The sequence below is a fragment of the Antrostomus carolinensis genome, unplaced genomic scaffold (genome assembly GCF_000700745.2).
Source record: "Antrostomus carolinensis isolate BGI_N321 unplaced genomic scaffold, ASM70074v2 scaffold47826, whole genome shotgun sequence".
NCBI classification, from domain to species: domain Eukaryota; kingdom Metazoa; phylum Chordata; class Aves; order Caprimulgiformes; family Caprimulgidae; genus Antrostomus; species Antrostomus carolinensis.
Window position 1 is genome coordinate 24,445 of NW_010320665.1, and position 26,710 is coordinate 51,154.

The window sequence follows — 26,710 nt, forward strand, 5'->3', positions numbered from 1 at the left end:
TTTAGTGCTTCACTTACCAATCATGTGGTTTGCAACATGAACTTGGATATCCCATTCATTGTAGAAAACCATCTGACATTTGATGCACTGGTAGGTCTTCTTCTAAAGAAACAAGGGTAGATAAAATTTACTGAAACATACAATTGGAACCATTTCATTACAGCTCAAAATACTTGAAATCAAAGTGGTCATTTAAAGCTCTCCAGCAGTGTTTTCATTAAGGCTTAATTATTAATATTAAAAAATAAGACTCTGCAGTTCTGTACTCTTTATCTGAGTTTCCTGAAACTCTGTAGAGATTGCTTTTTTCTCAACTTCCTAACTCCGTGGGCAGACTAGTATTGCTATAACACCAGCTTTATATTCATGGAAGGCAACGTGCAATGAGGATAGGTGGGATGTGATCCAAACAACACTGAAATCAATGTGAATCCTTCCTTTTGTACCAATGTATTAGGCCCACTACAGAACTGAGGAGAAGCCAGGAACAGAACACAGAAATCAGAAATCTGCTTCTCCCTCATTCTGAACTGGGCTGCAGAATCTCCTCTGCACCATTCTAAGTGGTCCATCAGGTTGCCATCTTTAAAGGAGGGAAAAATCCCTCCTAGTCTGCACAAACAGTTACTGTATCCGGGTGGTTGCTTCAATATCTATTGGCAAGCCTGTACTAAAACAGGAAACTAGCTGGAAACCAGCCAGAGAGCAATCCGTCTGGCCGCATTAGATTGGGTCTGACTTACTTAAAAATCATGCTGTAAGTAGATCAAATTTCATTATAAACAAGGAAATGCATTACTCTGCTGTCTTTGGTGCACAGGAAAAGTTCTTCATTTGTGTCTTGGTGGCTTTCAGAAGAGATCTGCTTTCACTTTCTACAAGGTACACCACTTGTCCAAGAAATTTCAACATCCTAAGATTGTGATTGTATTTTCTCTTATTATTTTTCTTGACCTGAGTTGGCCAGAGATTTGATACTGAAAAGTACTGCTTTAAAAGTGAAAACTAAGAGAATATGCAAAAGTAAGATTTTGGTTTTTCATCACAAGACTTAAAATCTGCAGTTATCCAGGCACCTAACGAGACAAGTCAGATTCATAAAATTATTCAACCGCACAATTGTAGTATCAAGGACTCAAGTCCTAAGGTAAAAGTCCTGGAGAGCTCAACTGTTGTTTTGAAGATGCACTGAAGGCAAGGTAAGCCCTGAACTGCCACATTAAGGCAGTAACTCAAGAGACACGTATCTTTCTGTACAGCCACAGACTGTACACAGATCTTGCCTACATCAGCAAAAAGGAAAAAAAAAAAAAACCCAAACATATATTTTTTAAAGAATGTAAAGTTACAAAAAGCTGGCATAGATGTAGTAAATTGCAGATTCCATATATACTAGTTGGGGAAGTAGGGTTCACTGGATAATATGCATCAAAAATACAGCCTGTCTTGCATATGTTTAACTTCTGAAGAGTGTTATGCAGCTGGTATTATTGATTATATTTAAAGAAAGGGGATTTTTCCCTCACGCTAAACATTATTAAAGGCTTGTTGGATTTGTTATCAGCATCTAAATTTAGATGGGCTGTCCCAGACAAATAAAGTGCCCATCCACTAAGTATTCTTTCCACTTTCAAGTGGACTTGAAGACTTTAAGACATAAAGGCTTGAAGACATAAAGACTTTAAAAACATATTTCATTTTGTCTTACCAAGCTAACTGAAAAATTAGTGATTAATCAAAATCAACTCTGAAATTAAGTGTTCCTGTGGACTCCTCTTTACAAATCTCCCATTGCTTCTCATACACAGAGGCTATTTTAATTTCTTGATGACAATAAAAAATGTGTTGCATCACTTCTTGGTGGAAACAGTCATAAGCCTTTTTTGCTGTTTTTCATTTAAATCAACTTTAGTTTTCTGAAATGTAACCAAGTTAAATCCTTATGTAGACAAACAAAATCAATGGGCACCCAGAAAACAAATCTGCTTTGACTTAGTTTTACAGTTAGAATTTGTAAAGCCTGCTGTTTTAAAAGATACAACACTTTTTGTCTTTGTTGTTGTTGTGACTGGTAACTTTGGTAGAAATTCAGATTCAGTCTAAGAATTTCTCTTATAAGTTGGTAAATTTAACCTCACTGCACTACATCTAGATCTATCAGAGACCACTAAATAATGACAGTCACGATCAAAGATTTATTATGCTAAGCTCTTTACAAGATGCTTTTTGATGCTGACATATAGAACAACAATATTGCATAAATAACAATCACTCTCCCTTTTTTAAAAACATCGTTTCCCTTTAGAACTAGTTAGAAAATATTTCTTACTCCCTGATGACTGGCAGTATATATTGTTTATTAGCATACCCCTAGCATTATTCCTGATATGTGACTTTGTTCAAAAACAAAGAAACATAAACTTAATGGCTGGTCTTTTCTCTTGTTAGCACAGTAACGCAGACTGCATGCCAAGAATTGTTGGCAAAATTATGACTGATGTACACAGTGACAACATATACAAAGGTTGAGGTTTTTTTGAAGTCTAATGCCAAAAATAAACTCATTTGACAACAACAAAAATAATAATTTACTACCACTTACTAGCCTCTTCAAAATGATCTGACATATTTGCAGAATCACATACAGAGGTTTTCTTTTTATCATGAAGGGAAGAATGTTTTTGTGACTGCTGCTTGATCAAACGCTAGTTCTTTTTTGTTTCCAAACATATTCTAAAATGTTGACATCAACTTTTATTAGCACAACACACAGTCATCTCAAAGTGTCTAAACTCGTGCATGGTTAAGCTTTTATTTTAAAAGCAAACTCAGTAAATTCCATTTACTCTTAGATTTTCAAAGTGATCAAACCCAGTCATTTTCACACCACGTTGAACAAAACCCACATACTTATTTCCATATGTTTCACATTCTAAGGAAGTCCTTTTTCACTTGAGTTACATCTTAGTCTCACAAGCTTTGTCAGAACCACAAGACTCATAACTGGAGTTCCTGGGTTGTGATGTGCTTCCTGGCTGGTTCCCAGTTCCTACTGGGGTGAGATCCAGAGGGATACTCAGCCCCTCCTCACTCTGTGTTCCCACAAAGGGGAAACTTGGGCAAATAAGACAGAAATAAGTCCCTTGCCTGAATAGCCAGGGAAGAAGCCTTGCAGCACTTGCGTAGCACAGCACAGAAGAAAAATTTGGTTGTGACTCAAGGAGGCATCGGAATCTCTCTTGAGTGTCTCCAGCCCTTAGCGATACAAGATGGCTGCAGAGAAAGAAGCACAGGGCTGTGACAGCCATCCTTGCTTTGCCTTGCTAGAGCTGTTTGCAGCAAGGAGCTCCCTGCCCCTCTGTCCCAGTCACCTGTGCCTACTGGGAGTCAACAGGACAGTGCAGGCACCCAGGCCTTGCTGCTCCAGCTCACAGCCCAGGGCGCATCAGCTGCACACCTTGAGAAAGCAGGGGGCACTCACACCCTAACCTGCCACCACTGCATTTGCCAGAGGACACCTGTCAGCCTCCTGCCAGAGACAGAAACGTGACAACATTCTCATTCTCCTCTACAAACACAAAAAGAAGTGGATGCACATTTCTTGTTAGAGTAATTTCATAGCAGCAAAGGTGGGCCACAGAAGACCCTTACCAGTCCATTTCCATATGGACTTGGACAGGACCAGTATGGTATCTGGAGAAGCTGTACCGTGCTCTAAACTGTGCCTTGTTGCAAAACTTCCCAAGATTTGTTCCAGAGGAGAGCAACACATACATTATCAGATGGGATTAAGAAAGTGGTTGAAGTTTTTCCTTTTATTTCTTCTATTATTGTGGCCTCATCTTTTCGTAAAAACTCTTAAATAAACAAGCCCACAACCCTTCGCTAAACCCCCTCCTGTCAAGAACCTAAATGCCAATTTGTTTCCTACATGCTGAGTATAAATCTGAGGCCCAAGTCATCCCTGGGGCCACTCAAAATTGTCATAGAAGAGAAATGCTTGGCCTAGGTGTCTCACAAGAGCACTGGGCAATCTGGTTGCCTCACGCATTCCTGTTCGTTTGCATTGCTGGTTTCAGAACCAATTTAAAGCCTTCTGGCATGCAAAGCTTCTCTGACTACATTTAATGAGCTTTGGATCGGGCCTTCAATCCATGCAGAGCATACGCATGTGTCTCTCTAACCTTTTGAATAATTAATGTCACCTAGACCTTTAATTATTATCCTGATCCTCACTTGTCACTTTGCAGTTTTCAGAATTTCCTTCCTATAAAGGTGCCCAAGGTGTCCATGTCATGTCAAAGGAAGCATTGCTCCTTTTATAAATGGCCCAAAAATATGGTCTTTCAATTGGTACTTCAGTTCTGTGTCTAGAATTTTATTTACTTTTATAAACAAAGTAAAACAACTAATAAAGGATTTACATTTCTACTCAGAAGTGCTTCAGAAATACGTAGAAGATCCTTCTATGTAGCCTTCTGTGTCCTGTGACTATCTGAGGGATCCATACATTCTTCTTTTTCTATTCCCTAGACTCATTATATTACTTGAAAATGATCTGCTTGTACTACTTTATCTGCCCATGCTCCACCTCCTTGTCGAAGTCATTCAGAATTTTATCATCTGCCTATTTTGTTCTGACATTTCCCCAGTTTTGTATTATCAATGAATTTCATCACCTTGCTACTTATTCTTTCTTCCAGACTACTGATATGCTGCATAAATTCAACAAAATTGGTGCAAATAATGATTCTTAAGGCTTTCTATTATTCACACCCTTCAAACCTAACTTGCTTTAATTCACAAGACTCCTATGCTTTCCATACCCAAGTTAGTGTTTCTTTTCTTTTTTAATCAAACAAAGTATCTCTCCCTATGCCATACTTACTTACCCAACAGATCAGTCTTTTGTGCTATACCATTTCAAAACCTCCGCTAAAATCCTGGTAAATCATGTTTATAGGCTTCTCTGTCAGCATTTGTGGCTACTCTCTCAAAATACTCTTTATTGAAAATTTTAAGCATGATCCTCCCTTTGTGAATCTTTGTCCTCTATCCTTCACTAACTCCAAACTTTCTAGATGTTTTTCTATCATGTCTTCGATTAGCCTTTCTCTGATGTTCTTCACTGTTTAAATCAAGCTCACAAACCAGTAATTTTATGCATAATCCCTACATCCCGTGTTAAATGTCTGTTCAGTAGCCTTTTCCCAGGCTGTTGATACCTCTTAAAAGACTGTAAATTTATCTGCTTAATGTTTCCTTTCATCTTCAGCTCCTTTCTCTGAGAATTTTGGGATGGATATTTTTCTGGGTTTGTAAATCATTTTTTGTACACTACATTCCATTATATTATACCTAATCCATGCTTCATTCTTCTCCATGGGGATGATACACCACAATCTCCACAACAAAGCGTTTTTTCAACAGTATTGGTTTCCTTGATTACATATACCACTTCTAGATCTCCCGCATCCCCCTTTTAACTGTATACTTGTTTCCTATATGAGAAGTAACAAGAAATACGTCTTATAGCTTCTAATGCACCATGTCTACATTCACTCCTTTGTGTACAGGTTTGCAGGCAGGCATCCCTGGTTTATTCTATACTCCTTTCACACCTCTCTTGCACACACAACCAAAAATGGCTTTGACGTGTACCTGTTAACCTAACAATAATCTCCTGTTTACAACTATGTACGCTCTTTACCCTTGTCACACCAGTAAAGGGGACTTTCAAGGCTTCTTCCACTCAGTTTCAGCACAGACCAAGGGCATGGATCAATGATACAGCTAAGACAACCTGCTGCCACCAAAAGAGAGATGCCACACCTCCCACATCTTCTAATTCCCCTCTCCCAGACAGTTTCCCCCACATTAAATCCAGGGTGGAGCTAATTCAACCTGTTAAACCAACAGAAAGTTAACCCAACAAGGGAAAGTGAATAGCTTTCAATGAATCATATGCAAAACCAAGTTAAAACTTGCACACTAATGACAGCAACTTGCCAGTGCTAACTCCTAGTGCTGCCAGCTGATTTTTTACATCGTTATTTTATTAAGCGTTTGCAGTGTGCTTGGCCTGGCATGAGGCACAAGATCAACCATGGTTCCAGCCTATTTGTCCATTTAGCCATTTTTCATCATAGCTCAGATTATTTTTGACACTACCTTAATTGAGGATTTCTTTTCTATCTTCCTGGATGCTTATTTTGTCAACCTTAAGCTCTAAAAGAACTAAGCATATGTCAGCCAGTTTCACTGCATAGTTAGCTATTTATCTTGCTTATGGGGCACTGTCATCTTGCATTTTTTCTGAACTGACTAATTGCTAAGTCTTCTCATTGCTCATACAACATCCTTTAATTAGTATTTCCTGATTGCTTTTAAAAACATGTTCACAGTGATTTTATGAGGATTTTTCTGTTCTGCTTCTGTTCAGCAGAGTCTTAAGTATAACGGGGTCTGAGTGCACATGCCTAGAGAAAGAATACAATGAATCCCATAACGTAAGCAAAACGAAAAATGGGGAAAAATGTTATTTTTTCTAATTTATTTCATTATGGTTACTTATTGCTTTAATACACAAAATACATTAAGGCAGAAATACAAATGTTCATTCTAGCAGTCCTTCCTTCTCTACTCTAAGTCTTGTCTTTCACCTTTACATTCTGGATTCTGCATTTAATCACATCTGTCTTCAGTGTCTCTCAGTTACACACCTTTCCTTCCCCTGCCTGATGAAGTGCATTAGTTTGCAATGTCTCACATCTCCTAACAGAAAGAACCACATCTTGCAACATTTAAAAATTGCATCTTTTCCCTTCGAGCTCTCTAATCCTTTAACCCTGTGTCTTTGAAACTCAGTACTGAAGTGTGCTGGTTTTGGTTGGGGGAGAGTTAATTTTCTATCCCAGCCAAAACCAGCACACGAAGTGAGGTACCTCTCAGAAAAGTGACTCTAAAACCTGGTAGCATGTGGCTGTATATTTATTTTCTCTCAATTACTTCATATCAGGTTTACATAGTTTATGAGTACAAACAGCTTTAAGTACCATGAATTTGATTTGGGATCTGAAAACCAAATATACCTCTTTCTGTCTTTCTATCCTAGGGCCTGATCCTGGGTGAGGCTGAGTCTGTGAGCACTGCAAGCGTATGTGCTGAGCAGTGCTCAGGCATCTAAGGCTGACTGTGTCAGCAACTGAACTTTCTGTCAGCATCCCCACCTCTTTCTGTCTCCTCACATTGCACTTAAATCAAAGAAGGGTGCCAACCTGAGATCCTCTGAAGCCAGAGAGCTGCTAACCCATCAAGAGGCATCCTAACATTCAGCATCTCAGTATCAGAGCAGCTGCATGGCTATGGACATTAAGGAGAAAGTACAATCAAGACTGCGCTGATAATTTTACAGATGATGTGGCACCAAAGCACAGGCAGTAGAGAAGGTCTGAGACACAGAAAGCTGATATTCTGAGTAAGCTGATAAGACTTTTTTCTTTTTAAAGTTGCTTTTTTCCTTTTGTTTTAAAAAAGGCATACTGAGACAGACTGTCATTCAATAAAGCCACTACTTTCTTCACCAACAATCAGCAACAGATGTAGCCCAATAAAATTAATAGTTTGCAAGTACGCACAAGAGAATACTCTTTTGTCTCCTTTCTCCATCACAAATTTTGTAAAAGCTCTCTAGATTTTAACAGAAAGGCAAAATTGCAGGCTTTTTATATACCTTATTTTGTTTAATTTAAACAGTAAAATCACTTTTCTCCCATACTACAGAAAATTAATGCTGATTGATTTCACTTTCCAAAGTGAGATTCAGGACCATCCCCCTGCCCTTAATTGTCCACTTGCAACTCAACCTTTATTCCTGCAGAATTCTGGGCTATTACTTACCAAGCTAATTCAATCCTACAGAATAGAACTTGTGCTCAAAAATATGCAACATTAATATTAATGTACAAACAGAAATATATTACTCATACATAATATATAAGAAATTAATTTTCATTGAAGTATCAGGAGAAGGATTAAACCCCTTAGATCCTTCTCATGCAATTAGCTCTGCACTTGGGGAAGTCAATGGGACTTCACAAATGAAGGATTCACATAACACTGGCAAGACTGGGGTTTTACAAAGTCCTGCCTACACTATGAAATATGCCATGAACAGAGTTCTACAATCATACTGCTGTAATTATAGTACTACCCTGTATGGACACTCTTAGGCCACATCAATGTTAACAAATACACTGGTAGCATCTGAGGTGGCACACAGCTGCTGACATTGCAATGATGCTTGACTGCGTGCCCAGTTGAAAAACCTCTCCTGGGGCAGCAAAGCTGCCCAAGGAAGTGGTGTACCAGCGACACAAGCACTCCGCTAAGCCAGTCTTCAACGCTACCCACAATGATTTGTGTCTAGCCGTTTTTCCTGTGAAGACATACTTGCTTTTCTCTAAGGGAACTAAAGGAACTTCCCAGAATTCCCTCTGTCCCATTTCATAATCTTTTACATTCACATTACTTTTTAAAATTCCAGCAGTTCCTCTTAGGTACATCCTGTAACAAGCTCAATTCTTTTTGCATGGAGCTGCAGTTTACCATTTCCCTATCAGAAAAAACGAGATTGTAGAATTTGTTTCAGAAGCAGAATGTCATACTTCTAAGTTTGCAGGACTCCAACCACCATCACATGGACTACCAGCTGTGAAGCAGGAAAAACTAAGGATTTATGATTAAGACAGATAGTTCAGGAAAATCATTAGGTGATACAGGCATTCCCTGCCTAGGTCTACAAAAGAAGCATGAAGCAGCAGAACAGGATTAATTGCAAGTTGGCCACTGTCAGCAATGGTTGCAAGGTTTTTGTATTCCTAGGGTTTGGCACTGAACCTGTTCCAGCCATCAGAGCAGAGAGTAAAGGGAGGACTGTTGAAGCAGTGGGAAAACAAGTATGAAAGGAAATCTGGAAGCTTGGAGTCTCAGATCATTCTTTGCTGGGGAACCACCCCATTTCGTATCGGAAAATGCAGAGAGGAAGAGGTGGCCTTCCAGATACGGAAGGCCATGAGGTGTGCCTTTAGCATAGAATGTTGAATCTGGATAAGAGGTAAGAAACAGAGGAAGTCCATCCCATGCAGGATACCAAAATTGTGGAAGCATAATTGAAGGGGACAAATAGCCTCCTTCTCTCCTACCTTCCACCTTGTTTTTGAGTACACAAGCAGCAAGCAACTCTTAAGTGGCTGTAAGTGGCTGTATTTTTAAGTCACTCCTCAGAGGCCCTTCATAGGTCTTACAAATGATCAATGTATGCCTGTGAGACTTTCATCCTGAGGAATTCAGGCATGTAATAAAAACTGTGGGCAGCAGCTTTTTTTCCCAGATTTCCACATCATTATTGGTAGAACTGTAGTGAGATGCTCAGTATCAGGAGAGGTCCCACCCCTTTGTTCCCTGACTTATGAAGCCATATACTAGCAACAAAAGTTTAACCAGCAAGTAAGAACAGGATACCATCACCGTATACTTGGTAGGTAGGCTGAAAGTATGGTGGAAACCATAGATTCACAGAATGGTTAAGGTTGATCTCTGGGGTTCAACCAGAGAGGTCTCTGGTCCAGCCAGAGCAGGGCTGGTCAAGCAGGGCCACCTAAAGCCAGCTGCCCAAGACAATGTCCAGATGGCTTGTGAATATCTCAAAGGATACTTGACCTCTCAGGGCAACCTGTGCAAGTGCTCAGCCACCCTCACAGTAAAAGTGTTTCCTCATGTTTAGAGGGAACCTCCTGTGTTTTGGTATGTGCCCACTGCCTCTTGTCCTGAAATGTCCCATGGTGAGGACAGATGTTAGCAGGAGATACATTTCTGCTATCATATCTACAGGTTGTATCTTATACAATAAATTGTATATACAATGCGGTAAATGGAATAAATGAAAGATGGGTTTGGCAGGAGGAAGAAGTATCTAAGGGTTTTGAACAATCAGGCATAAGACAAATTACCAGCCATCACAGAGCTATGGCAGGTCAAAGAAGAGGACTCTAACAAGATGCTACATATCGGGTGGCTCATTTGTGTTCTTTTTGTACAAGTTCATGAAACAAGCAGTACTGGGGCTACACATCCGTTTTAAATTAATGGTTAACTGATTTTATTTCCCTGATGACAGAGTAACAAATTCAGGCGTTATGTTTGATGTATGACACAAATAATACACACATCACATATAACAACTTTATTGAGCAGTGATAAAAAACACTTCTCAAAATATTTACAGTCACTTAAAAAGTTAGTCTATGAGCACCACAAAGAATAGAGCATGGTTTCTTATAGCTTCATTTCTTGTGATTGATTGACTTTTGCATAAAAAAAAAGGAATGAACTTCAGTTAAAGTCATCTTCCTAGTTTGGATCTCTAAAGGCCTCTTTCTTCTCTGGATTCTATCACCTGCTGGGTCACCTCTCTTCCCAAACATTGTAAAAATTTTACAGGCTTTGAGATTCCTATTAATCTATGAAGTTTTTCTTGAAACTGGCCAAGAGTAGTCCAAAAGTAAGAGGAGAAAAAGAGAGAACTCTCCAGAGGTATGCAAAACAGCAGACAAAAAGACATGTCATGATTTCCCAAGTTTTGTTCCTCAAGATAACCAGGCCAGAAAACTAGGGGAAATTTCTTATTTTTTCTACCCAATTCTGAGGTCAGAATGCAAATACTCATAACTGTTCTGATTTTCCACTGGGGCTGTGCAGAACTGAAATTATGGTATGTTACCCTGGTCACTTGGCCCACAGATAACATGTATAGGGAAAGCCCTATGAGGATAGTGGGCTACAAAGCTGACAAGTTGGAGTACATATCTCAGGATGTTTTGTCTCATAAAGCTTTGTTGAATCTACATTTGCCCTCTCTAGAGATGATTAAGGTCTTAATCCACATTTATGTGTCCCTCTCCAGTTCTTCTGCCTTTCTTCAAGTAGGCATTCTGCCCCACTGCATTGTTTCATGGAAATCTTGGTTTGGTGCTCTTGAAAGCTTTGGAGAACACATTATCCTTTTCTTCCTCTCATGCAAAGCTTTCCACATGTGTGAAGGTGCCTCTCCAAATTCCCCATCTGAAGCCTCTGGCAAATAACAAGACAGACAAACAGTATTAGATTTTAGTGATCAGTGGACAAGAAACTAAGGAAACTCACTACAGTTATCCCTCTTGCTTCTGTTCAGCAGCTCCCAGCCAACACATGGGCTTCTTTCGACAGACTGAATTCACAGTGGGTGCGAGAAAGTGGGAAGTTTGCTGCTTAATTTTGGTAGGAATTACAGCAAGAGGGCAATAAATAACAACATCCTTGTTAAATTCAGAGAGGACTCTGTCTGATAGTTCTCTCCTGAAAGTGTAAAGACAAAGAGAAGAGAAGAGAAATGCTAAACCTGTACCTTGTCAGCCAGTCCATGGCAGTGGTACTACCAGAAATTAGAGCACAGTGTAATGTGAAGGTGGCCTACTGTGGCAAGAAAAAACAGGGTAGCCCTTACTAAAAATATATATGGTCACATCTGAAACAATACCTTCCTGAAAACAATGTCAAAATGATGCAAGAAGACAAAAATAGTATTTTTAGTGAGCTTATTCTGAAACTCCAGAAGCAGAAAATATGTTTTCCATAGATTCGTTCCACAAACTATTTCAAAGCCAAATCTTTGTGCCAGCAACAAACCTTCTTTACATTTTTCTGTCCCCAAATCCAAACTCCATCATGAAAATAATTTTTCTGGGCCTGGATTCACTGACAGGAAACCCAAGACACTACTTCTTAGGTTTACATTATAAGTGTAGATGCTTATTCATAAAAATCCTGTAGTCAGAATGATCAGCTTGGATGGCTGATGAGGAGGATTATTTTAATTTCCTTATGTATTTCAATTAAATGCATGACTATTGATTTCAGTGCATTTTTTTTTTCAATTAAAAGCACGGTGATTTATGTTGCTAAAATGCTATTGCTGGCCCTGCCAAAAGCGCGCGTCTGGGAACATTTCTGGGTTGCTCGCAGTCTTTTCTCTCTTTCTGCCTCTGACTGCCAATGCGTGCTGTTGAAACAAACCAGCTACTTCAAAAGGCAACTCCTGTTTTCTGTCTTCGTGAGTCTGGCAGTGATTTGTGAAGGGGGGAGGAACAGTAAGACAAGAAAGGTAGATGCAGGGCTCAAGAATAAAAAGAAAAAAATGCAATGATAGAACAGTACACCTACCTGAGCTCCATTCTTTCTCCTGGGTTGGTACCATTTCTGGACTTGTCCGAGGACAGATAAGTTGAGTTTCAAGGAGCCACCAGCTCTCCGCAGCATCTGAATTTTGCGACCCCATCTCCACAAGCTCCTTGTCAGCCTTTCATGGCTCCTTCCAGAATGGTGCTGTGATATGCCCAGTGTCCCCTGCTGTGACATGCCCATCCTGGCATACATCTCTGCACAACCACAACACGACAGAAGAGCAGCCCCAGATTCACACTTATTCTGTTCTTCAGCTGGTGTGACAGTTGCTAGTTCTCTCCTTTGTCCAGCACTTTTGATACTCTCTGCTATAGTGAGTTTCTGCAAGGCTTTTGCAACACCTAAATAAACATCTTTATTCTTGCAGTAATTTGGCAGTGTACTTGCACTGCTCCTTCTCTTCTCAGGACCAGAAAACCCAGAATGTTCTTGTATTATTAATGAAGGACTGTCTGCATTGCCACAGGTAATACAGGATTCACATGAGCTTCACATTCATGGAACAAAGTGATACATAACTTAAGCTACTTACAGAAGTAATTATGCTTGCTGAGCATCTACTCTGGAAGGTACCAACAGGACCCCAAACCAAGATTTGTTGCACATATAGATACACTAGCATAAGACAGGATTACCAAGTAAACTGTTGGTGTAAGCTGGAGACCATGCCTTCCTCCCTTGTCAGCTAAGCAATTAACAATATAATTATTATTGTATAGTTATGCTGGTATGATTCCACATGCACAGAAGTCATGAAGGTCAAGAAGTGAGGGTACACCTTCTGCTGAGTCAGGAGTTCTCTCATTAGGTGCATAACAGCACATTAAGGAAGAGCAAGAGAAGCAAGGTTGCACAGTTTTTCTTAGAACACTGATTTTTCTCTTCCAAGTGCTTTACAAAAAATGTATCACAATTAAGCATGGAAACACACTTTTCAGGAACTATCAATCTTATTTTCTCAATAAGGAAAATGAAGCAGAGATGTTCAAGAGGATTTGTCTGAGTCAACACAGCAAATGAGTGACAGAAAAAGGACTGATGTCTAGCTCTCAATTCACTACCATATCAGACCTTGTTCTTCACTTTTAAATATTAACTATCACCAAGATTATTAACCTAGCCTAACAGTGTGCTTGTAATAATTCAGGATCTTTAGAAGAAATCTTCAACTTGAATTCAGCATCTCTTTAAGTTCAAAGAACACATTACAGATTCACCAATTTCAGAGCCCTTTCAATAGCTAGCTATCCACAACCTGCCTGTTTAAGTGAGTTTGATAGCTTACAGGTACTAGATGGAGCAGTATGGTGACTTAATGAGTTCTGATCTGTTCCTTGAGTTGTTGTAACTGTTGCTGGAGCACATCTCCTATGAAGAGAGGCTGAGAGAGTTGGGGCTGGTCAGCCTGGAGAACAGAAGGCTCTGGGGAGATCTTATAGCAGCCTTCCAAGTAACTGAAGGGGCCTACAGGAGGGCTGGGGAGAGACTTTTTACAAGGGCAGGTAGTGACAGAACAAGGGGTAATGGTTTTAAGCTGAAAGAGGGTAGGTTTAGATTAGATATTAAGAAGAAAGGTGAGTGTGGTGAGACACTGGAACAGGTTGCCCAGAGAAGTTGTGGATGCCCCCTCCCTGGAAGTGTTTAAGGCCAGGCTGGATGAGGCTTTGAGCAACCTGGTCTAGTGGAAGGTGTCCCTTCTCATGGCAGGGGGGCCGGAACTAGATGATCTTTAAGGTCCCTTCCAACCCAAACCATTCTATGATTCTATGATGAGTACTGCCCACCATTTCCCAATTCAACCAAAAGGTAACTTTCAGTGAAGATGATTCAAGTCAACATCTTTCACTTAAGCAAGCAGGGTGAGCTCAGCAGGTGATAGCTCAGTAGATGACATTATACCATGTTAAAGTAATTGTACCTTATCACACAATTGAGTAGAGGCTAAAAAGGGAAGTTTTCTAGTTCAACCATGAGAATACTTGGCAAAGAAGTCAGAAGTGACTTTTTTAGTGCTATCTAAGTATTTTCTAGTACTTTTACCATAGTCATGTATTACTGAGCAACAAAGACTATTGAGCACTGTTAATGGTCTGAAAACTAGTCTCCATATTTTTCTTGCCTCTGGAATGAAATCTTCTTTATATAATGGCTGAAGCCTCAAACCACATGACTCTCAATAATGCAAATGAAATCTTCACTCCTTAATATTATGGAGTTTACTGGTTGAAAAATTCCCCAAAATAGCATGTTGAAGTAGCCATCTTCAACATCCCATTAAATTCAAGAAATATCCTTCCAGTGGAGTAGCAAAGCCACTGACTGATAACAAATTTTAGAAATCTGTTTTTACTGTTTGTGTTATATGCTTATGTTTTCATTTCCTTCATCCTGGACATCCAATCTATAGTGTTAAACATTTGTGTATTACCACTTTCAATTTTGATTCTCATTGCTATAATGCTGGCATCACTATAATTTGAAACCAGTAATATCTGTTAGAAAAATAAATTATCTTTTAGGATTTTACAAACACGCATTTATGACATCCAGAAGTACTAATGCTCTATCAGAAACTTGATAGCTTTGTGCTTCCCATGAGAAAAGAATCTGAAAGTCTAGGTTACTTATCTGGAGAACAGAACCACAGACACTGAAAAATCAGTTAACATGCTCTGAATGGGGGCAGGAGGCAAATGGTGATTTGAAAGCAGGCAAATACTATTAAAAAATCTTGCTGTAGTTTAAAAGACTTTTTCCTCTTAAATACATTTCTAAGAGAAAAATCTCAAGGAGTAAGAAGAGGAACATGATGGCCATCAGCAGATGACATAAGAACTCTGATTATACCTGACCCAAGCACAAGAAGAAGTCACTGATGACACTGAAGGTAACTGACCTTATATCACCACAAAGGACCTCCAAATCTCTCTTTGTCTAGTTTACAAGCAAGAGAAAGACAAGTTGGTAACATTTTATCGTGGTAACTCTCATAACATACGTGATTCTGATTGTGCTTGAGGTAGCAGGAATTGGCTTCCAACATGACTGGGAAGAGAGATTTCTTGTAGTCACTCAGGGAAAGATGACAAAAACAGAAACTAGGATGACTCTGAATCTATCAAAAACACGCAGTCGGTAATCCTGTGGTTCCCACTCAGTAGCAGTACTATAGGACCATCAACAGCCTGAACTGCACCCTAATGGGGGCCATTCCTTTTCCCTCTTCTTTGAAAAGAAGGTTTTCCTTAGAGCTGTGGTTCTCAGTCTAACAGCCCGCTCCTTCCATAAACTCCACACCACATCCCATTCCGCAAGTGTCCCCCACCACCACCCAATGTACAAATTGGAGATGCAGAAGTCATGAAAGCACAGGGTCCTTCACTGGCAGATGCATCCTGCCTGGTACTTCACCCTCACCTCCCAGCTCCACTTCCCTCTTCATGGCACTCCAGGCCCTGTGCTACCTTAGTGGTCTTCTCCAGACTATCTCCAGTTGTGTTCTCGGTAGCTCCACAAATACTTACCTCCGGGACCACATATCCTTACAGATCTCCCCTCCTCCCTCTCTGCCTCCCTCCTGCCCTCCAGTTTGCACAACACTGTTGGATGATATGCTGAGAGATTTCTTCATCAACGGATGGGCTCACAAACAGGGAGTGAGGCAGGTGATGGAAGAGCAGCAGCTTCCTAGCCACAGGGTATCCATACATATTCACAGCAATGGGTTGCACCAAGCTTGTACCATTACAGGCTAGAAGGTTTCTTGAAGCAAAAGCTATTATTTCTTAGCATGTTTGTGCTGTGTTTTTAGGCTTCCTGAACTGTAAGGGGTCATTATGCAATATATTATGCCTAAAATATTAACTCTAAGTCATTCTATTGATAACATTTTTGAAAGCGAAACAGATTCTCTTCCCTTAGTACATGACCCCCCTACCTCCCTGTATACAGGTGTTATTACTTGGTCACTGGTGACTGAGGAAGCAGATGAGATCTTTCAGGAGTTTGATATTTACTTTCTAAGTTATGCTGTATGCATGAGATTTAAATCATCAGGCAGTAGGTGTTTTAGTGACATCAAAATGTTGTTCATCAGGAATGGAAAGAAAAACACAACAAGGAAGTGCCTCCAGAAGACTGATTTCCCTATTTACCTTAGGCTAGCATTGCACTTCTACTTAATCAAAACATGCTATAAGAGGGGAAAATGAATGTCTACAACACAGTTTACAAAAAACCCCCTCAATTTGTTGCTCACAAATATTTTTTAAAAATCCACGCCTTATGCCAGCATTTTGGCTCACTGTATTCTACTCTTCTGTCATTAATGCTCTCTGCCGTAAGCACAACTCCTAGCTGGGGATTCCAATGCGTAAGGGAGCAAGGATAAGATTCCAGATCTCAGTTGTGCTGGCATGAAGATAGGTCTCCTCAGTGATACAGAAGACAATATCCTAGGGAGACTGGAATTAGTCCTATTCCTCACAATTCAATCCAAGATGTAAGGCATATCAAGAAGCAAGTCATTACTAGCTAATGGCTACAGATGGAAATGTAACATGGTTCAGCCTAAGCATTTCATGACAAGAGGCAAGACAGCTTGAAAAAAGGGGGATTTTTTCCAAAAGGATGGAAGGTGTCAAGAGCAAAGAAAAAAGGGTTACCTCTTCAGTTTGGGAGGGGCTGATTCTGGGCATTGGAGATACTTGTGGTGTTTTCAGCTGTGTACTGTTGCTGTCTGGAACAAGCTCTCTGTGGATTGACTGAATGTGGTTTTGGAGTTCACTTTCTGATTCAAATTTAACATTGCAACTAGAACATCGAGTCTTCAGTCCCCCTGCCTTGCTTTTGTTCTCAATGGAACTCAAGTTCTCATTTTGGCCCATGCCTTGTCTGTTACTGCTTGAAGGGATGTTGACACTTGGACTACCACTTTTACTGAGATTAACACAGCTAGCACACAGACCATATGGCAGGCCGTTGATGTCAAGTTTCACTAAATCCTGTTTTGAGCGGAATTCCTTCAGGCAAGAAGCACACTTGTACAGTTTCTGGACATGCTGTGCACGCCCTGTGGACTGCACGGCAGAACCGTTCCCAGTTTTCTGCATGTGGAATGTGCCGTGGATTTTCAGTTCCAGCGTGGAGGTCACGGTCTGCATGCACACCACGCAGCGGAACCCCGTCAAGGAGTTCCTCAAGTCAGGGTGCATTTGGCAATGCTCTAAAAACTCCTCCTCACTCTGGAGGGGCATCTTGCAAATCCTGCAGTTCCCAGTGTCTAGGCTCTTACTATGTGTGACCTTATGTTCAGTAAGAGTCAGAAGAGACGGAAACCGCTCGCCGCAGATTGGGCACATGTAATGTTTCACTGGTCCCAAGTGTGTCTGCATGTGTTCTCGGAGCCCATTTTCAGAGAAGAATGTTCGAGAACACACATTACACTTGTAATTCCCTTTAATAAGTTCAGCCTTTTTCTTCACTATGGCACTTTCTCCAGGTCGGATGTTGTGGTCTCGAAGCTGGTGATTTTGCAGGAGAGTCTCCATGGTATAAGCTGCTCCACAAATGTCACAGCCGTACATAGGCTCAGATGTGTCCACATCTTCTTCACTGCCATCGTGGCTGTTGTGGGACTCTTGGCTATTTGTCAACAAGGTCTGGAGTTCCACTTCCTCTTTCTGAACCTGCTCAGGTGCCCCATTCGTTCCACAGTTTGGAGTTTTCGTTTCAAAAACACAATGTTTTTCCCTTAAGTGCTTTTCCAGCAAGATGATTGCATGGAAAGCTTTGCTGCAGAACTTGCAGTTGTACTTCTTGCTGTGTGTAGTAATGTGACACTGCAGCTCCACCTCCGTACCAAAGGACTCGCCACAGAAGATGCACTTGTGTACTTTGCCTTGGTTTTCCAGGTGGTTGTGTTTAACATGAAGCTGTAGGTCAGTCTCATTGCGGAAATCCCAGTTGCAAGACGTACATCTGTATACCTTCTTTTCATTGCTGTGCTTCACAGCCAAGTGTAGCTGAATGGAGACTTTGGAGTCAAAAACCTCTTGGCATAAGGTGCAGCGGAAGAACACAAATGTATGCATGTCCAGAAGGTGTTTCTGCAAGTCATCCACAGAAGTGAACTGCTTGTCACAGCTTTCACAGATGTAGTAGGTTGAGGTGATCATGAAATGAATGGTAACATGCTTTAGCAGAGACTCCTGATTCGGAAATTCCTTGTTGCACTGAGGGCAGGTCAGTTTTGGCAGGACAGTGTCAAGATGTGTTTTTAAATGAGTCTGAAAACCGTCCAAGGAAGTATATTTAGCACCACACTGATTACAAATATATTCACCTGCAGGACGAGGAGGAGCACCTCCAACTGCCTGCATCATCTTTAAAGAGGTCTGCTCAATGGTTACAGGAGATAAGGGACTCATGGCTCTGGATTTTTTTCCATTGTGGATGTAATTCAGTGCCAAAGGAATGTTCTTATGGTTCTCCTTGATATGCTTGTTCAATTTAAGAACACTATTAAATATTGGAGAATTTGTACAGTAAGAACAAGAATATACTTCCACCACTGGATCTTTTGGGGTTCCAAGCACAGGGGAACCAAAACGGGAACCACTAAGATCACAATGGACTTGTCTAATATGCTCTTCCAGAGAAGAATCTGTAAGAAATCCCATGTAGCAATGGGGACAAAAGAATGCATTACTGTCCTTAGCAGCAGGGTTGGCAAATCCATGAGAACATCGGATGTGTTCCTGAAGAGTGTTGAGGTCATTGAACACTTCAGAGCAGAAGTTGCACTGGTACACCATAGCAGGCATGGTAGAAACAATCAGCGCTGGGTCCGGAGCTTCATGGACTTGCTTAAGATGTTCGTTCAGATTGTAGAGAGATGGCAACACCTCTAAACAATACTGACAGATATGGGCTTGTTCAGGTTTATCCAAATGCATAGTTTTCAGGTGTATCTGCAAAACCGCAAGGCTGGAAAATAACTGTTTGTTGCAATAAATACAGCTATAGGTAACTTTTGCCTGTTTACTTGAAGGACCAGTGATATCTGGCACTTGCTGAGCTGCCCGCTTCCTTCCACGACCTTTTGGTATAGGGGGAGCCGTTTCCACCATTGTTGAACTATCCACCGAGAGATTAGAATCCGGAGTAGTGCTAGAGACTGAGGTGTAGCCCACAGTTACCAAAGACGGGCTGTTGCTGTGATTGCACGACTCTGGCTGCTGGTGACTGTCCATGTGGCTGTACAGCTCCTCCACAGTATGAAAGTTCTCAGAGCAAATGCTGCATGAATTCTTCTTCTCACCATTATGAGCCTGCTCCATGTGATTCACCAGAGACGTTTCCTCTACAAAGAGTTCATGACAGTAAACACACTGAAGAGCAGATCGGTCTTCATTAGGGGAACACTCGGGGTGACATTCTGCAATGTGCTTCTGAAGATCTTCAGGAAAATCAAAGCCTTCTTCGCACTGACTGCATTTCTGAGTGTCTTTCATTTTCCAGTCCTCCATCCGGGAAGCGGACTGAGAGCCATCTTTGTTCCTCTCGTGAACCTGCATATGACCATGCAGTGAACTAGAAGACAGGAATCCACGTCTACAAATGGCACACTTATATGGCTTGTTGGACGTATGAGTCTTTAAGTGAATTTTAAGATGATCACTCCTTGAGAATGCTGCATCACACTCACTGCAGTGATACTTCTTGTCTCCTGTATGAAGCTTTATGTGGCGGTCCCTGCTCCGTTTGTGTTTGAAGAGGCGACTGCAATACGTGCATTTGAAAGGGAGCTTGTCGCTGTGACTTTGCTCGTGGTGCTTTAAGTAGCTGAGGCGGCTGAACGATTTGTCACAAAACTGGCATGGATAGGGCAACCCTGGGCCTCCTTCCTCTTCACCAAAATCACAACCTTCTCCATGGCTTGGGGAAGTCTGATCCTTGCTAGAAGGTGATGATGCTGGCCATGAGCAAGTGGGGTCATCCTCAACATCCACTCCATCTACAATGAAAAAGAAACATGCCCACAAACTTAATCCCTACAGTTCAAAGGAGATAGCAAATGCATATGAACAACGCAGATCTGCTGCTCCTAAATAGCTAAAAGACGTTAAACTCAGATTAGGATATTTCTTACATCTGTATCCAACAGCTTCAAGAACACATTTATTTTTATCAGACTGTAAAACATTAAAAGTTATTAAATAGTTCTGTGCCTATATTACCTTTTATTGCTTTTTTATCATTCTTTCTCAGTTGCAGGATATGTATTATACATTGACACATTATTAAAATGCAGATTTTAATATATTTAATGTTTCTTTTGTATCCATTGTAAAGTGATTTGCATATTATGTGAGCATCTGAAGAGTCAAAGGAAAGGAGAAAATATTACAAGAATGATTTAAAATTAATACAGTCAACCCACATGCCTAATGTTTAATAAAAAGATTCCCCCTGCTTTGCCACGGTTGCTTTTTTTCCCTTGAAGTTGATTTTGAACACAGAAATCTTTTAAAGGCTATTACTGAGAGACTTGTGTGTTAATTCTAAACAATAATAGGAAAAATTACAGGGGAGGAACAGGACAACAGTATAAACAGTGATGTTTTCTCTAATAAAGTGCAACCAGATTTCTGCAGTAACGATACAATTCAGTTACTGAAAGCTGGCAGCTGGATCATTAAATGTTCAAAACAAACTAACAAACCAACAGCCAGGACCAAGGAAAATGAGAAAGCTTCAAAAGGGTCAGATGTGAACAGCAGTTTTTTTCCTTTTTAAGTTCAAGAGGTTGCCCACCATTTCTTCCTTTTTGCAAAGGCCTCAGCCAGCCGAACTTCCTCAGACCAGCAGAACCTGGGCTGTGAGGTGATCACAGACAAAGCAACTTGCAAAAAACTGGCAACAGGAAAAATGATAAATGATTATGGTAAAAGCTGAAAGATTTATGAGTAACAAGGAAAAGACAAAACAGGAATGCTAGCCAGATAATAAACTACAATAGTTACCCATGATACCACCTCAACTCTAGACAAGGCAAGTGTTAACTATTTTTTTCAACAGATTTACTCTACAATTTTTGCACATTTTGTTTTAAACATAGACTACAACACTATAACGATCACACTTATCTTAATCTGAAACTTCTTTAAAAATATTAAAAGAATGCTTGAAAGACCACTCTACATCAAATAATCCTTTTATTCCTTTCCAGGGGCAATGCTTGGTTTTTTGTTTTTTGGTTTTTTTTCCCTTTTAAAAGTAAAATTTATTACAGTAATAGTGCAGAAAAAGACAGAAGAAACATCTTGAAAAATATCTTTCTTAAGGTATTCTTGCAAGGTAGTAAGTTTCTTGACATCTTCAGGACACTCTCAAATTTACTACACCGACATAAAAGTTAGAGCTGGCCTATATTATGTAAACATATTCCAAGCCTGCTTTCTTTAAGGTAACAAGATTTTACTAGATATCAACCTCTTGCTTATCCACAGGAAACAGATGAGGATTCATTCCTTTCCTGCATCTAGAAACCGATGACAACGCCATCTCACTATCAATGCCAGATGGCAACCATCGAACTCTGAGAAAACAACCAAACACCATTCCTGGATGCCTGCCCATTGACACAATGCTTTTCAGGATAAGTTGGAAACTGCACGGATTTTTATCCTCTTGTTTATATCTTGAAGAGGACGGCTTCACAAATTACAGACTTTTCAAAGACACACACAAATATATATCTGCATTTACCTACGTATGAATCTGTACTAATGGTATATATTTACATTACAAAACCAAACCCTAGCCCAAGTACCATGTCTTTGAACTGCAAACAAAGGTGTTTGTTTTTTCAAGATTAAATTTGAAAAATAAAAATTCTCCCCTTCCAGCAAAAGTTTTATTACCTGATAAAATGCTTCCCAATGTACTGAAGCAAAGTTATGCATTGTCAAACACACTAAATAATACCAGCCAGGTGAGTTTTTAAGTTAGTATATTAATGACTGCAACATTCACAGCCGACTTTTGATGCAAATCTGTGTACTGCCTTTTCACATTGCTGGGTTTGACTGTGCAACTGGAAATGATCAAAACAGTGCAACAACTATTCAAAGAAAAAGATGTTAATTTCTGCTAGATTTTAAAATTTTATTTTAATTTAACATTTTCAGCCAGGCTTTTTAAGTAGAAAAACCTTTTGTCCTTTAAAAATCAAATATATGTCTGACATACAACCACTGCCAGCAGATAAACAAGAATTTATGTCAAGCAATGGAGTGAAGAAAAATAGTCTGTGACTGTCTAGGCAACATATTTTGTAACCAAATTTAGTATTAAAATGTATATCCTACACAGAAATGATATATTATTGTATAAATGTTTAGAGGAATATATAGTAAGTGTTGCAAATAGTGTACCATCACTGACATGGTAGTAAATCACTTCCTTTTTGTGGGCACTGCCTGCTCGGTTTTACCTATTATACAACTATTCCCCCCAGCTCCTGGATCCCAGTGGGCTGTTGGGCTGGCAGCAGGGTCGGGATCAAGCACGGAGCGTGACCACGGCATAAGCACTGGCAGCCACTTTCCCCCACCCAATTCTCCTTGGTTGTTTTGGGGGTCTCTCCTTTAGCTTTTAGACAAGGTAAGGAAGTGGAGGGGGAATAGTGCAACCATAGCACAGAGCCGGTTCTTATTTTCCAGCCGGCAGATATACATGGTTCTGTGTGTCACTTTGCTGTGGGATTTTTTAATCCGAGCCCATAATAATTCTGCAGAGTAAATCTCTTCATGCAAAAAGAAGAGGAAACCACTTAAAAGTCCAACTTGTGTCCTTTTAACTTGAAACGTGAAAACCTCTCAGTCTCTCAGAGCTACAGAAGAACCAGCAATGCAGGGGGAATTCTGCACCGCGCACGGCGGAGGACAACAGGATTTTCCTGAGTACGAGCCTAACAATGAGGCCAACACACTTCCTTGGCTTCCCCCCAGCGCGGTGCGGAAGGGGCACCGGCAGCCGGCCACCGCGCTCTGGGAGGGCCCCTGGGCTGTGCTCACACAACGCACTCCCAAAGCCGAGGCTGCCGGCCGACAGCCACCCGCAGAAGGACTTTTGAAAGCTCACTTCTGCAACAGGGGAAACATTTCACTGCAGTGACTTTGGCTGTGCAGACTCCAACCTGAACACTGGAACAGTGTGTGTGATGGACTAAGGCGCCCAGTGAGCTTAGGGGCTGTCTAGGAACGGATCTGGGGACAGCGATCAAGAGGGAAACCTGGACTGAGGGTAACTACTGCTGCAGCAGGACGTGAGGGATGGCACCGCCTGTCCTGCCATCTCTCCACTCTTCCCCACAAAGATGCTGCCCCATACAATTGACATGCAACCACAAAGAGCATGTCCTTCAAAATGGCAGCAATCCGCCACTTGCTGCCATGCGCTGAGGAGACTCCATGTGCACAGGCATTAGGCACACAGGTCTGGGCACGCTGAGCTGTGGCAGAGGAGTTAAACAGAAGGTCCCCGCTGGATGAGGACTCTGCTCCCGCTTTCCCCGGGGCACTTCACACAGAGCCAGCTCTCTGTTGGTGGTAAAGTTTGACCCGCTGTCATGGTAAAGGACTTCAAACTCCTTTTTGCTGATCACTCTCACAGAAAATATGAATGGTTTGCTGATACTCTGCATACAGCCATGTGTATATAAATCTGCAGACACCTAGCCCCCAAGTTATGTCAACACTACAAATACTGATTTTTAATGTTTTAACAAGCTGTTTTAAAATACTCTGGACCAAATTCAGATACACACATACAAGTTCCCAGATGTGGTCACATCTATCTGAGAGCAGAAAGGCTCTAGATATTCGACAGAGGGTTTATGGAGTTTCAGAATATACTTCCTGTATCAACATTTTTTTTTTCCTTCAGATTCACAAAGTGCTACTTACTGTAAATGCCTTTCTTGTGTTATGGCAAGTATTCTGAGTTTCAATGTGATGCACTTAACATGTCCATGTAAATTTTTAATTTTTGGAACCAGTCACTTCAGACTCGCTGACTCTAAGAAAGCTCTAGCACTCACAATGAAAAAACTTTGCTGGAAATCGGCTACGAGGCCTAAAAGTCTATTTAAAGATGCAAATGTGTGTGCATAGTTAGTGCAGATGTTTTTCTACACCAACTGTACTTGCTGAGTTTCACCATTTCCATAAAGCACATTAAAACAAGTGTGTGAACACTCTGAGATGAAAGTACCAAGCACTCCTGAGACTTCCAGTGGAAAGTAGAGCTGCCTGACTTTTCTTCAAGCAGACAGGAGTGCCCATGATTCAGCAGCCTGAGTAAATAAAAGAAGTCCTTATTTCCTAATTTTGCTGGCTGGCCACACTGCAGCAGTCTCTGTGCTGCTGCCAAAGGGGATGCAGAACTGGAACTACACCCAGCAGCTGAAGGACTGTCTTTGTTAGCCAGCCAGGCCTTCCTGACCATCTTCTGGCAACAAAACTACCGTATCCTGCGAGGAAGACCTCCATCTCAGGCTTGACAGTTCTCTAGTCTGTCTAATAGGATGAAACAACAGATTTTGCCTGGTCTGTGTTGGAGGAGGACAGCTGGAAACTCAGTTAGTAGCAGAGTAACACCTGTTCAGTCATATTTATGGGGGAAAGTGCTCACTAAGAGAAAAGTGAAGTAATACCAGAAGGAGTTATCCCATGAATGGGGAGGCAGGAAGGGGGAAGCGTTGGAGCACAAAAGCACCTCTGTGGAGTTACCAGTCAGCCACTCATGTGCCAACTCCAGTAATCGTGAGGTCTTAAAACTGATCTTAAGCCTAGTGCTGCTGACTGAATTAACAGTATCGCTTTGGAAAAACGTTACTTAGTCACCAGGAAGGTTTATGACATATGCATGCTTTGGCTGGAATATGCTTCAGGGCACTTGCTTTATCACGCCTTATTTTTCTGTACGATTTAAACATGTTTTTGCTGCCACTAGATAAATGGACACATTCCTAAAGCAAATGTCAGCAAACCTTTCTGTGTCATAATACATAATGTTTCTCTGATAGAACAGAATTTACAAATGCGAACAAATTAATATTTGCAATATCCTGTAAGCAGCAGTTTTCTATTTTCCCCGTTTTGCTGCTCAAGTAACTGGGGCACAGACAAGCTGGAGTGGTTTGCCTCAGGTTACAAAAGTAATCTGTGCAAAGAAGGAAACAGAACCCATATCTCCCAGGTCTGAGCCATCCCTGCAAGAAAAATCCCTTCTCCCCCTGAAACACAGAGCTGGCAAAATGCTTAAGCTGCTGGACCCGACCAAAAAGAAAGCCCCGCAGTCTAGCTGGACAAACACCCCCGGCTCCGGGTCCTGCTGATACATTCTCACTACTTTGTCCCCTTAACAGTAACTCCAGGACCCCATCTGAAGTACTAAATAGTGAGGCTTCTTTAACAGGTGCAAAATTTATAACAACGGCAATAGATACTAAAGATAACAAATGATGTACACCAGCCAGCAGCACATAAACACATCTACTACGTACTTAGCACAGGCATATGGATTATGAAAGCACCTGTATGCATTGAATTGTTCTGTAGTTATTATGTGTTGTCCCACCACCAGGCAAAGACCTGTTCATATACCACTGGGTGCACATATATGTGCTCATACACGCATATTGAAAGGGGTGGACAATACACACAAAAAAACCAGCCCTGCTAATTTACCAGACAACATGCTACAAGATAGAATTTAAATTAATAAAGGAAGGTCTAAATAGCCAGTAGGTAGGTCAGTTAACTGGATGTATGATAGAGCTCCACCGTTTTAAACCCTTGCATTTTTGTGCAGGTAATTGAGTGGAGTGGTTATTATATATCATATAGTTTACTTGTAATGGCTGTTTCAGGTTTTAGTGCTGGACACATTTTATATTATTACCACCACTAATTGTCTGCAGGGCTACCTTGAAAATGAGATAAGGAATCTTAAGGGAATATGCAGGTGTGAACAAATAGTAAATGAAGAGGTTAGGTATTGCTGAAATAAAACAATATTGTGCTGTGTGCTGAATATATCTAAATAACTAGAAGACCAAAGGACAGTGTTTAAGCATTAACACGACTTCAGTGATGGCCTAACATGTGTGTCACTGAAACAAACTATGGTTTTGAAGTTTTCAATAGAATTAGCAGATAGTACTAACCTTCACAGTCACTTTAAATTAAATATACATTATTACATAATATTCTCCATTTACTTTCAATAGAAACGTACAGAGTTTTGGAAAAGCTGCAACTTCAACCATCACATTTTTTTCACATCAATGACCCCACATTAAACTCACTCATTTGTCTCATAACTTATTAAATGGCTTGAAAACTAATACTCTGTAATGGGC

At 40.7% G+C, this 26,710-nt stretch overlaps 1 protein-coding gene across 1 annotated transcript; it reads right to left on the reverse strand.

Moving 5' to 3' along the window:
- On the reverse strand, nt 1–24,356 carry ZNF521 (zinc finger protein 521). Its single transcript, XM_010169663.2, has 3 exons — nt 24,341–24,356; nt 16,944–20,296; nt 1–102 (listed from the first exon to the last, which is right to left on the reverse strand). Exons 2-3 carry the CDS (start codon nt 19,854–19,856, stop codon nt 10–12), a joined length of 3,006 nt encoding a protein of 1,001 aa, XP_010167965.2. The 5' UTR covers nt 19,857–20,296; nt 24,341–24,356; the 3' UTR covers nt 1–9.
- Between the last annotated feature and the right edge of the window lie 2,354 nt (nt 24,357–26,710).